This window comes from Lepidochelys olivacea (genome assembly GCF_965140295.1).
Source record: "Lepidochelys olivacea isolate rLepOli2 genome assembly, chromosome: 1".
NCBI classification, from domain to species: Eukaryota; Metazoa; Chordata; order Testudines; family Cheloniidae; genus Lepidochelys; species Lepidochelys olivacea.
In genome coordinates, this window is record NC_140411.1 from 10,641,977 (window position 1) to 10,654,799 (window position 12,823).

At 55.1% G+C, this 12,823-nt stretch overlaps 1 protein-coding gene across 1 annotated transcript in view; it reads left to right on the top strand.

Annotated features, from left to right (window-relative positions):
• The window catches only part of PDE2A (phosphodiesterase 2A), a 358,875-nt gene that overhangs the window by 84,510 nt on the left and 261,542 nt on the right, over nucleotides 1–12,823 (top strand). The window contains exon 2 of the mRNA XM_084626204.1: nucleotides 10,422–10,482. Coding sequence (XP_084482330.1) covers nucleotides 10,422–10,482 — 61 coding nt within the window. The remainder of the gene's footprint in view (nucleotides 1–10,421; nucleotides 10,483–12,823) is intronic.

The following is a 12,823-nucleotide window of genomic DNA, read 5'->3' on the forward strand; positions in this document are numbered from 1 at the left end:
CACCAGCTTCATTCTAAATCTACACAATAAGCATTTAACACTGTACGTCTGCAGAGGCGTCCTCCTTAAATAATTAACCCCTTACCCGGTTTCAACAATTACTTGCACAAGTCCCAAGAAAAGCAGAGGGGAAGGGGTGGGGGTTCTACTCCCTCTCTCTTCCCTTGATGGCTAATGTGCTGATAGCTGATTGAGAGGTTATTACCCAGTCAGGACCTATGGAGCTGCAAGGGGGAGGCTGGTGGTAGAGGGAACTGAAATTAGGTAGCCCGAATCATACCAGTTCTGAACTACTGCGGCCTCTTAGCAGCAATTAAAACATAAATCAATCAGCTCCCCTGCCACCTCAAAGTGTGGGTCACTAGGCCCGATGTGACTGCCATTTTAACTCTTATAGGTACCTCAAAATTACAACCAGTTTGCAAAGCCCCCTTCACACGGGTATAAAGGAATCCCCTTCTTGCGACGTCCTAAACCCCAGGGACTAGTCAGTAATATCCAATGAGGAGTGCAAGGAGGCCGATGTCCCGCATCACCCCACTTGCATCCTTACACAGTTACAATTTCCATGGAGAGCTAATGGTGGGAGACGGGGGGGTTACCCACCCTGCCACTGGCATGCCAAGTGAATCTGATGGTCAAGAACTCGAGCACGCCTCTCTTCGTTGCGTGTCTGTGTTACCACTCCCCCCCAGGAGGGCGTACACCTCCCTTCCTTGCTAAGAAAAGCAGACACAGTAGACCAGAGGCAAAGAACCAGAAAAGGGGAACAACAGCTGAGGGGGAAAGAGGAAGTCTCTGGTGAGTGTTTCTGACAGGCACTTCTGACTGAGAAGTTACCTGGATTTTAATTTAGATTTCCAACCCAAGATGAGTTTACCTATCCTGGGTAGGGAGGTTACCCCCATGCACCCCTTGGGGTCCCGGTTCGGGTGCCAATCTGTAGCCTGATCTATAGATTATGAATAAAAATTTCCAGTCATCACTTTGAGGGTTGACAGGTTCTCGTCCCAAGATCAGGCCCAGTGGTATTAAAATTATTTTATAGTTGGGACCCCCGATGTGCACGGGTGCCACACTCACACTGTAGGAACCCTTCTATATTTACAAATACATAATTTATGAATACATTTAGCAAAGCCACACCCACTCTGACTCAGTAAGGTAGAGAGAGATCATACAGAAAGTACATCGGATCATCCATACTCCCACCTGCAGTGTTAGCCATTGTCTTCCTCATCACCGTCACTTCCTCATCACCTCCAGTGGCCATCGCTCTGGCCTCTCCCAAGGGCTCCATCTCTCTCCCCTTCTGCCCTGGGATGCCACTTTTAAAATATGTTACTCTGATGTTATCCTGTCTAATGCATATTCAATAGGGGGTTCTCCCCTCTTCCTTATTTGTATTTGCTCCCCTTACCAGTGCTAAGGTGTCCTTCTATAGGTTGGTGTATTTATGATTTCACCCCGTTATCATCGACATCAATTCGTTGCCATGGCACTCTGGCGGTCAGATGTTCCGTCCTAAACCTTCCAGAAGCTGGGGTCAGTTCATGTTCTGTGGTTGGCTGATGTTGTTATGGACAAATTCCCCCCCTACGCTCTACTTCCAGTCCCCCCAAACTTCTGAGGGACCTAAGTTTATCTAGGCCAAAGTTCTAGGCCTCAAGCCTCGTGCTCAGTGCTGGAGCCGAAGTCTTACAGGATACGAGCCTGCAGGTTCTTTGCGTTACTGCTGAATATAATCAAGTGGAATATAATGCAAAGCAGGGAATATAATAGAGGTAAGCTGGCCCCCTGGGCTACCATTTCCCACTCTGTGCCTCACAAGGAAGTGAAAAGCTTGGGGCTGTTACCTGCTCTGATATTATTAGCTCATAGAGATGGATCCAAACTCCCGTGTCACCGTAGAGGTCAGGCTGTCCTCTTACTTACACTTACGCTACAGCAGTTCCACTGGCTTGAGGCTTCTTGCTGCTGATCTCTGGGGTGCTGGAAATCTGGATCCAGAGCCTGGGACCCTCCCTGCTCCTCAGAGGTCTGTAGTTGATGTTGTCCATTTGAGCATGCCGGCGGATCAGGGAGTTCTCCGCTCTCTGTGCTGATGGGCAGGGGCAAAGCTCTTGGCTTTGAAGTCCAAGAACTGCTCTGGAGACCGTCAGCAGCAAGGAGCCCCTGCTTTCATTCTGACCCACCTGCAGAGATTTTCTGGGGACGGGAACTACGAGCTCCCTCTTCTTCACCGAGACAACTTTTAGCCACCTACAACTCTGGTTCAAGTCGAGCCAGCTGCGTTTGCGTACAGCAAGGCTGCTCTCTGGGTGATAGGGGCCCTGCTAGCCAGACCAGGCCTGTCACTGGGCAGCAGGCAGTATTGCCCCCTCCTTTTAAGTGCCAGGGGGCAGGAGGACACTGTCCTTACCTGTACCGCCCTGCCCCTTGGTCCCCAGTGCACAGTTCTGTGATCAACACCTAGTTGTGGTCATTGGATGTCAGGCCATTGGGCGGATCCACTGAGGTATCAGGAAGCAATCTCCCTACAAAGTCTAGCACTGCAGCAATGTCCGTATGTCTTGTAGGAGATTTTCACCTTCCTCTTCTTCTTCTTCTTCAGATGGCAGAGATAGCGAGGGACAACTATAATTTTACACGTAGGTGACTAAGCCAGATAATTGAGTCTGGAGTAGCAGAGTGTATCGCTGTGATGAATATAACATAAGAACAGCGAGACTGGGTCAGACCAAAGGTCCACCCAGCCCAGTGTCCTGTCTTCCAACAGAGGCCAATGCCAGGTGCCCCAGAGGGAATGAACAGAACAGGGAATCATCAAGTGATCCATCCCCTGTCGCCCATTCCCAGCTTCTGGCTCCTTTGTATTTGTGAGTCAGGCATTGAGTGCTTATCTGTTCCCTGGTCTGTTCTGGGTGACCACAGTAACACATGGGAGAGTTTTTAAGTTTCCATTTTTGCAGCAAGTATCCACATCTGCCCTGGTTTGTGCAGATGCGATTTAGGGTTGCCCATGAGGTTTGTGGAAGACTAAAGCCAGAGATCTTCCGCATCAGGTCTTTCACGAGGGGTTTGTTTGTGACTTCTTGTGAATTCCATTCGGCTTTCCAAGCTTCACCAGGATTGAAGTCGCATTGTCTTAAGCATGTCTTTTCCTTAAGTACGGGGTATTGGTCACCACTGGAGGCAGGGTACGGGACCAGCTGGACCAATAATCTGATCTGGTTCAAAAAATAATACTGTAAGCAGCTCGTTAGTGTGTATGCATGCCACTGCCCTCTATGTCTGGAACTGGAATCACTCAGCTGTGTGTCATAGGCCCTATACTGCTAACAGCGATTCTCCTTTAACTCCAGTGGCAGGGGCCTGTGGTTCTGAGCAGGAAGAGCTGGGTTGCATCTCTTCTGGTGCCATGAGCTCTTAGACTCAGTGATTCCAAGGCCAGAAGGGATTACTGTGATCACCCAGTCTGACCTCCTGTATGACACAGGCCGTTAAAAAAAAAAATCCCCCTCCAGGAGGCTACAGATTTGTTACAACCCTTTGACTTCCTCCGGTGCCTTTTTAGCCAGGCTAGGCACCAGGATGTTCATCAATTAAGCATCAAAGTCTCCTTGAGAGGAAGGTGAGTAGAATTCCCATCTCCCTCTGCCTTTAGGAGCAGCAGGTTCCTGTAAACTCTGAGGAGGCGCTTGCCTTCGGTTTGGCTCCGGTTTGACTCCAGTCCCCACTTTCTCTGCTGTTCCTGCAGCCCCCAGGATGCCGCTGCCAAGCTGAGGCACCACGGCTGGTTGCCCTGGTATTTTAATAACGAGATCACCCTTTAATTGGGAGCAGCGGGCGAATGGAGGGCAAATACGCTCCCAGCACACTCAGGGTCCCAAGCCAAGGCATCAAACACTGATCCAGGCAGACATCAGACCCGACCCTCGAACTGCCCGTCTGGTGCTCCAGGCTGGCCCACACGGCTGAGCAGGGACAAGAGCTCGGCCCCCTGACTCTAACCAGTAGCTGGTACTGCTGCAGCCCAGCCAGGCTCTGTGTATGGCTCCACCACGTTACACTTGCAGCCAGCCCTCCGCCAGTTAGTTTTCACAGGCAGGATTTTCATGCCCCTTTCCCAAGTCCCAGAGCGTACAGACTCTGTGTGTGTGTGTGAAATCTCAGGCTTGGCTCAGGGTGGAGTGTAACCAACACGTGTGAGCGACCTCATGTTGCCGGGGGGGGGGAGGGGGTTAACGGCACCCCCCTGAGGAGTGGGACATTAGGACCAAATGAACATGAGCAATATCTTGTCCTTGATGGTGCATGAATGCCGGGAGCTGATGACCCCAGAGTCCACCCAGCCCCACAGCCGGCTCAGCTCCAATGCCCTGTGGTGATGCTGCTGGCACAGGTGAATCCCTGCCTGGAATTTGTGCCGAGGGTTAAATGACTGGCTAGCCAGGGTACAGCATTAAAGCCACCGCAGGCAGGGGTGGTGGATCAAGGGGGGCAGGTGCTCATCAGCTGGGAGCGCAGAGGGTTAGGGTAGAGGAGGGAGCCGTGTGTTACCTGTGCTGGCATCTGGGTCCCTGAGTCGCTAACAGGACACGGGACAGCAAGCTCGGCAGACAGTTGTGGGGGACGCCCAGCAATGCGGGGGAGCCCGAGGCAGCGGCTGCTGCTGTCCGACCGGCAGCGGGGAAGGCCAGTTTGAGGAGGACATGTAAGTGGTGCCGATGACAGTAAGAAGTGGAGCTGAAGTGGAAATCTCTTTCCTTGAGGGCAGGATAGCTGCCCACCCTCTCCCCTGGGACGATCCCATGTATTCCTGACTTGGCTGAGGCCCTCCAGAGAGGCCCTCCGGTCTTGCAGTGTTTCCACCTGGATCCTCACAGCAAGAGGATCTGGTTAATTTCAGAGGTAGTGAAGCCCCTCGGTGCTCAGCGGGAATGGAGCACTGCTCCTCCAGGGGCACTTAACTTGTGTCAGCCCCTTGGCACTGGGCTGCTTGGAGCTGAGGGATGCTCAGAAGGGGAAACTCGATGAAGGCAAAACTCTGCTTTCTGGGCTACTAACCTACACATAGTCCCTCGGCCTGTGGGAGGGGAGGGAAGGCTAAAGGGGAGGGAAGTCTGACTGACTGAAGCATCCAAGCATATGACATGGCTAAACTCTGTCATGTGTAGTTCATTCTCTCTCCCATCTGCTCCCTGGGGGAGACCTGTGTGCGCAGTGTATGGTTTACTCGCTGTATACACCTGGGTCTGTGTTTGGGGCAGGGGGAGGGGGAGGCAGGAAGAAAAGTGCCTTGTTCTTGGAGGGTGGTGAGGTTTGGGGTGGTCCTTAGTTCCTGGGGGAGTTCGTTTGGGAGCAGCCCCCGTGTCTGGCACAAATGAACTTTATCCTGAAGGCAGAAAGTTCCACTGAGTCTGACGAGCCAAGTTGTCAGCCACAGTTCTCCTCCCTGAGCTTCCCGCTCTTTCAGGACCCTGGCCATTGCGCACCTGGAAGGGAAGGACCGAGACCTTGAATTTGACAGCAAGGCTCCTGCAGCGCCTTTGCTGTGGCAGCAAATCCCGTGGACCAATTGCTCATTGTGTGGCAAAGAGTTTCCTTTGAGTGGTGTTAAATTTCCTGAGTTTCAGTGTCTTGGGCCCTGTCTTTGTGCAAGTCAATACCTAAGCAGGCTAGATAACATCCAAATGACCTCCTGTCAGTGCAAAGAGCATAGAATGGAAACCCTGCCCCTCCCCGCCCCACATTGGCCCCTGTATGAGTACTGCTAAGATCTCTTTCAACAGAATTCGTCCCTTCAGCTAGTTAGCAGCTAGCCGTGACGTAGCTCTTCGGAGTCAAATGAGCAAAACCCCAAAGCAGATGGGGGTCTAAACAATCGATACAACAAACCCATTGAATCCTAGAAGCCGCAGCTCCCGTCACCGCATTGTTAGATAACCATGCAAATGGAGATGGCTCGGCTGGAGCATTCGGCATCCGTTTCCAGTTCTGGAACAGCTGGTTGCTGCACGTGCCGAGCGTCGTCATTATGGAGATGGACTGCAGGTGAAGAGTTCAGAAAGCTGTTTTTTGCAGGGCTTGGGGCCACCTTCTGTTCTCCTTCCTCCTGTGGAATCGTACATGGCAGCACAAATAGTGCCCCTGAATGTGATGGGACTGCTCGGGGAGCGGCGTGTATCAGGGCCTGGGCCCTGGGGGAGCAGGGAGGACTATGGGATGGTGATAGCAGGAAGCAGCGTGGTCCAGTGCAGCGAGCACACGTAGGAACCCCTTCCTCTCACTTCATGAACGTGGGCAAGTCTTCTCCCTTGTCCGGGCTTCAGTTTCCCCATCTTGCCCAGAGACCCCCTCCTAAGGTCAGCGTCCCATTGTGCGAGGCGCTGCTCATACACATAACAGGAGACTCTCTCTTCCCTGAAGCTCTTACAGCCTGAATAGATAAGACAAAGGAAGTCTCACTTGAGCATCACACATTTCGTTGCTTCTTCAAGCCAAGCGGTACCCCAATAAGAGACAGCCGCGTATTAAGCTGCTGCCCATGATATGTGCAGCCAGCAGCAGGTGGCGCCAGAGAGTTCCCTCCACAGGCCTCATTTTGCTCTCACTAATCAGGTTTTTTCCCTTTTTCTGCTTTTCACCCCAGTTGAACCAGTTGATCGGGTTCTGCCCAGTGGTGCCTAAACAGCCCAGGAAAGTTTGGAATTGATTGGCTGCAGCATTATTGTATTACAGAGAGAGCAGCCACAGAGTTCAGTGTGAAACCTCGCTCTGCTCGGCCACTTATCCCTGCTGCCTGGAGGTGGAACTGAGGCACAGGGAGACAAGTGTCTTGGCCAAGGTCATCGTAACGCCTGGGAGCAGGGTGACCAGATGTCCTGATTTTATAGAGACAGTCCCGATATTTGGGGCTATTTCTTATATAGGCTCCTATTACCCCCCACTCCCTGTCCCGATTTTACACCCTTGCTATCTGGTCACCCTATCCTGGAGTCAGGCGGCTTAAGGGGCAGTCACCATCAGGGGTCAGAGTTCACGCAAAAGGACTGATCCCCAGGAGATCCAGTCCAAGGAGAAGGTACGGTGTGGCGGCTGGCAGGGTCAGGAGGATCCAAGCAGCAGCTAGCAGGCAATGGCAAGCCAAGGCCAGAATGGAAGCAGGAAGTTTATATATATAAGAGCCACTGATCAGGGCCACGTGACCACGTGGCCTATCAGGAAGCAGGTGGTGGCACCCCGGAAACTGGCCAACCCACATCTGTGAATTCCCTGATAACCTAATGCAGAAGTGCGGCACAATGGCGAAGGTTGCTTCCTGAAATCCCCTGGGTGTGGGGTGTTGGGGGGCCACAATCACGGTGGGAGGCTGGGGCAGAGCTGGGAACTGAATCCAAAACGCTTGGCTCCCAGCTGTATCCAAAAGACCACCCTTCCAAAGAGCTGTCTCTGTGATCATTCAGGATTCGCTACTGGCTGTAGGGCACGTGGTATTGTTTCCCAAGCCCTGCTCACTTTTTCTAAACTTTTGTCCCAAACACATTTTGAAATCAAACAAATCTGGGCCCAAATTTTGCTTTGTGCCAAAATCCATAGCAACGAGCCATCACAGGCCTAAAGTGAGGCCACAGGGGGTAGAAGTATAGCTACCTTAAAAGGCCAGTCAGCTGATGTTGGGGAGTAATTTTACCCCATTATTTATCTATAGTAATAATGCTCCCAGACCTCATGGGGGTGTTGGGTGGGTGCTCATTGTGTTTGGTCATGTCTCCCCCTAGTGGCTGTCTACAGCAGTTACAATAGCCTACTAGTGGCTGACAGCTAGAGGAATTATTCCTTTAATTCAAGTGGTAAATGCTTTGACTTGAGCGCTGGAGGTTAGAGGTTCGCTGGCCCTGTATACAAATAGCCCTAGGGTTGTTGCTCTGAGTACTGGGGACCAAAATGATATAGTGCAGCCATATAGTGAGCAGGATGGGGAGACATACATTAAAGCAATGGCTTGTACGTGGTAATCAGGAGACAGCACACATACGAGAGCCTGGTAACTGGTCCATATTTCAAAGCAAAGAGAAGGCTCCAAAGCCAAACAGCCGCAGAAGGCGAAGAGCGGCTCACCTGAAATCCAACCCTCCTTCCGCTGATTTATTTACTGATCGGCTCCTTCACTCGGCCTGCCCGGGCTTTTCCCAGGGACACGGATCACTTTATTAAAACATATGCGTGGCGGCTCTTCAAACGTTTCTCTGTGGCTGTGTCCCAGTGGTCCCCACATTGGGAGCGATCTTGTCGAAGGAAAGGAAGGACAGATGCTATTCAACTTTTCAAACATGCACAAAGGGCCCCGGCAGCAGGAAAGCAGAATTAAGGATTCTCTTTTGGCGTGGAGTTTTTCGGCTAATGCGCCATGATTTGGAAGGCAAAGTTATTGGCTTGGAGAGCTGGTGATTTTTTCACACTGCTGAGTGAGTGTGTATAGGGGGCGGGGTATTTCTGATCAGGGGAGTTCAAAGGGCAGACTGTCTAGTTTAACTGCTTCAGTCAATGAACTCTGATGTGTGTTTCACCACCACCGCCAGGCTCCGACTGAGATCAGGGCTCGATTGTGCTCGGCACGGTTGTGTGAGCCCCTGCCCCTAGGAGCTTACGGCAGAAGCAGACAGAGGGCTGGAGAAGGGAAGGATCGCTATCCTTATGTAAAGGCAGGAGGCAGCTGATGCAGAGTGATGACATGTCTTGCCCAGGGCCACACAGGGTGTCTGTGCAGAGTTGGGATCTGAGCTGTGTGGGCTGCTCTGGTGGGCAGGTGGGGGGCAGGTGGCTTTGTCTGCGGTGTGCTCAGGAGCGGGGTGTGGTGAGTTGACCAGTGGGGGGCCATGTTGCTGATCCTGTCTTAGAACCCCCCATCCCACACCGTCTCCCCAGGCAATGTGATGTGTGGATGACCCGATCCCTGGGCAGCGTGGAAGCTTGTAGGCCAGGCCCAGCCCTCTCCCCACTGATTGTCCGCAGTGCTGGGAGAGGGGAGGCTGCTCTGGGCTTCTCCAAACCCCAGGATTTGTCAGCCCCCCGCTGGGTGTGAACAAACAGATAGATATTAGTGATGGCTGGTGCCTGAGCTGCTGCATGGCTGGTGTCTTGGCCCAGCTCTGCCCTTGTTTGGCTTCTTCACTGGCGAGCAGGAAAGCGAGAGAATTCACCTTCCCTCCAGTTCTCCTGTGTTACTTGTGGCAGGGAGTTCCACAGGCTGATTGTCTACACCAGATCCCAAGGGGTGCGTAGTGCTGCTGGAATCCGTGGGGCTGCTCACCCGAGTAAGGCGAGCCCTTCGCAGGGTTTCCTCATGGGCACCTCCTTGGGCCCTGCACACCATGGCCCAGCAGGCTCCTCTCTATGGCTTCACCCACTAACCAGAGCAGAGCCCCAGATCCGCCAGGCAGGGGAAAGTCACGCTTAGTGGCTTGGGACCTCTCTCATTTTAAGCTGGTTCCAGGCGGCACTGGGAGCCTAAGCGAGGGCAGCCTGCCCCAGTGCCACCCAGATCCCTTGCAGGCCCTACCGCTTTCTGCCTCCTACACCTAGTGGGACCAGAGGAAGGCTGGCGGTGGGGGAAGGCACCGGTCTGAGACTTGGGTTCCATTCCTAGCTCTGCTACAGACTCCATCCATGAACCGGGGCAAGTCATTTAATGTCTCTGGGCCTCGGTTCCCCAGCTGTGTACTCCACATGCCCCAGCTGGGACCTCCGGGCACTCGGACGATTAAACTAATGCTGTCACAGCACATGGCGAGGCAGTGGCTGTGAGTGTGTGTGTATGCAGGGTGCCCTCTAGCAGCTAAGGATAAAGGACCTACTACTGCTAACAGCTGAGGGATCCTTCTTTAGCTGGAGATCTGGGGGTGGCTCAGAAGGGGGGGACCAGGGAGCTACGCCTGGCTCCCCCATCTCTGTGTGGCCTGGGACTGCAGCAGGGCTGGATCCTGCTGGATCCTGCATTCCCCCCTCCACCAGCCTCATGTCTACCAAGGGACATGCCCTGACTCTAGTCCCCCGGCCTGGGCGCTGGCCGGGCTCCTTCCTGCAGGTGCTTAGGACCCAGAGGACCCCTCTCCTTGCTTTCCCCTTGCCAGTGCCTGCTGCCTGCCGCCGCTCCAGCGCCTGGCTCTGCCTGCCCCGCGACAGCCCGCGGCGGCTGCTGCGCCCGGCCCCGGCGCTTTGGGGAGCAGGTGTGGATGCGAAGCCAAGCCCCTGGCAGCGGCGGGGAGGGAGGCGAGGGGAGGGGCGGGGCGGCGGCGGAGCTAGGACGGGCCTTGGCAGAGGAGGGAGACAAACCTCCGCGCGTGGCGGAGCCGGCCCGGGAGCAGCATGGTCCTGATCCTGCCCCACATACTCATTGCGGTTGTTCAATTTTTTAGACGGGGCCAGCAGGTTTTCCTGAAGGCGGAGGAGACGCTGCCCAGCTCCGAGGCGCTACAGGTAGGAGCCGCGCCCCGCTCCCGCTGGGGCTCTGCGGCCGGCGGCGCTGGGGGGCTCCGGGAGGTTGGGGGGGGGCCGCATCCAGGGGGCACCGGGCTCTGCCTCCTCCCGTTGCTGCTGCTTTCTCTCTCCCCCTTCGGGCTTTTCCCTTCTCTCTCTTTTCTCCGGCTTTCCCTTCTCTCCCCATTTCTTGTTCTTTCTCTCTCCCCTCTCTCTCTTCCCTTCTCTCGCTTTCTTTTTCTTTCTCTCTCTTTCCTCCCTCCTCTTTATTTCAACCGCTCTTCCCCTTCTCTTTCTCCCCATTTCTTGTTCTTTCTCTCTCCTCCCCTCTCTTTTCCCTACACTTTCTCTCCATTTCTCTTTCCTTCTCTCTTCTCCTTCAGTCTCCTTTTCCTTCTCTCTTTTCTCCCCCCTTTTTTCAACCTCTTCCCCTTCTCTTTCTCCCCATTTCTTGTTCTTTCTCTCTCCTCCCCTCTCTTTTCCCTACACTTTCTCTCCATTTCTCTTTCCTTCTCTCTTCTCCTTCAGTCTCCTTTTCCTTCTCTCTTTTCTCCCCCCTTTTTTCAACCTCTTCCCCTTCTCTCTCTCTCTCTCTACATTTCTTGTTCTTTCTCTCTCCTCCCCTCTCTTCCCTTCTCTCTCTCGCCTCTCAATCTCTTTTCTTTCTCTCTCCCCTTCTTTCATATTCTCTCGCCACTTTCTTTCTTTCCCCTCTTTCAACATCTTCTTTCTCACTCTTCCCCTTCTCTCTCCCCTCCCTTATCCACCCCCATCTCGCTCACAAGGTCTTTCCACCTTTCGCTCTTGTCCCTCATTCATTCTCCCCCCCCGCCCCCCACTTTCAGCCCCCCCCCCCCGCCCGCCCTTGGCTGGCGGCGATCGGGGCTGCGGGAGGGGCCGGGGGGAAGCGGGCCGTGGGTGCCTCTCGCTAGCCGGGGTGAACTTTCCTGTTGTCAGCCTAGCGCCTGGGGCTGGGGGGTCCCGGCTGCAGCGATCGGGGGCCGGCGGGGCGCGGGGCGGAGCCCCCCGGGGGTAGGGGGCCCCGCCGCACTCCTGGGGAAGCCGGGTGGGGCTGGGGGAGGGAGGTTCCGGGGCGGGGGGACGGGACGGGTCTGCGGCTGCTTTGCACCGGGGCTGGCCCCGCGCCGCCGGCCGTGTTTGCTCCGAGCCCCGGCCCGCGGAAAGCCGGCGCAAACTTCCGCCCGGTCACCGCGGCGGGCCCGGCGCGGCTCGCATCCCGGGCGGGTTCCCCCCGCCCCCCCGCCCCGGCCTGGCCCCTCCGGGCCCCGGCAGGGTGGGCAAGGCAGAGCGGGCCCCTCTGCCCGTGCCTCGGGGTGGGATCAAACCCGCTGCGGCCCGCGGGGCGGACGGGGCTGCCAGCCGCCCAGCTCATCCCCCCCTTGGTGCCAGCTGGGGGGCCTGTCTGTTCCCGCAGCCCGCCCCTGCTCCTGTCACGCCGCCGGGTAACTGACCCGCCCGCCGGCTCCGGATCCAAACCATGGCAGGTTGCGCCTGTTTATTTTTACCCAGCCGGTTTATTGCCCTGCCTGATACGGGAACGTGCCAGGGACTTCCTGGGAACCCGCAGGAGCCACCGGCTGGGGCTGGGGCTGGCGAGAACAGCCCCCCCAGCGCCTCCACATCCTCCTGGCCGCAACCCCGGGGCTGGGGTGGGGGATTATTATATTCCTGCTTTATAGCTGGGGAGTTTGGGCACAGAGCAGCCAGCTATGCCCAGACCTGGAGCTGGGGGCGGGGAGGGCGGGGGTGTCATTCCTAGCTTCAGGAGACATGCTCCAGCCAGCTCCCCATAAACAGAGTAGCAGCCAGGTCCCAGTACATCCCCCTTGGGGGCCAGGGGCATATTGAGGCTGCCAACCCAGGGGCTACCCCTCTCTATGTAACATGCTCGCTGATCAGAGCTAGCCCAGGTACCTCTCCTCCACCTGGAAATCACATGCCCAGCTCCAGGGGTCGACGTACCCCATGTGGCTTGGCCCATGGGGGGAGGGATAGCTCAATGGTTTGAGCATTGGCCTGCTAAACCCAGGGTTGTGAGTTCAATCCGTTGAGGGGGCCATTTGGGATCTGGGGCAAAAATTGGGGATTGGTCCTTCTTTGAGCTGGGGTTTGGACTAGATGACCTCCTGAGGTCCCTTCCAACCCTGATATTCTTTTATTCTATATCACAGAGGAAGTCTGTGGCAGACCATAAACGGGAACCAAGATCTCCTAGATGATCTCCTAGTGCTCTAACCCCTGGCCTCTCTATCCTCCCAGGGCTGATGCCTTTTGCTCTCTGGTAGTTTCTGGTTAACACTAAATTTGAGACCTCTTGGCA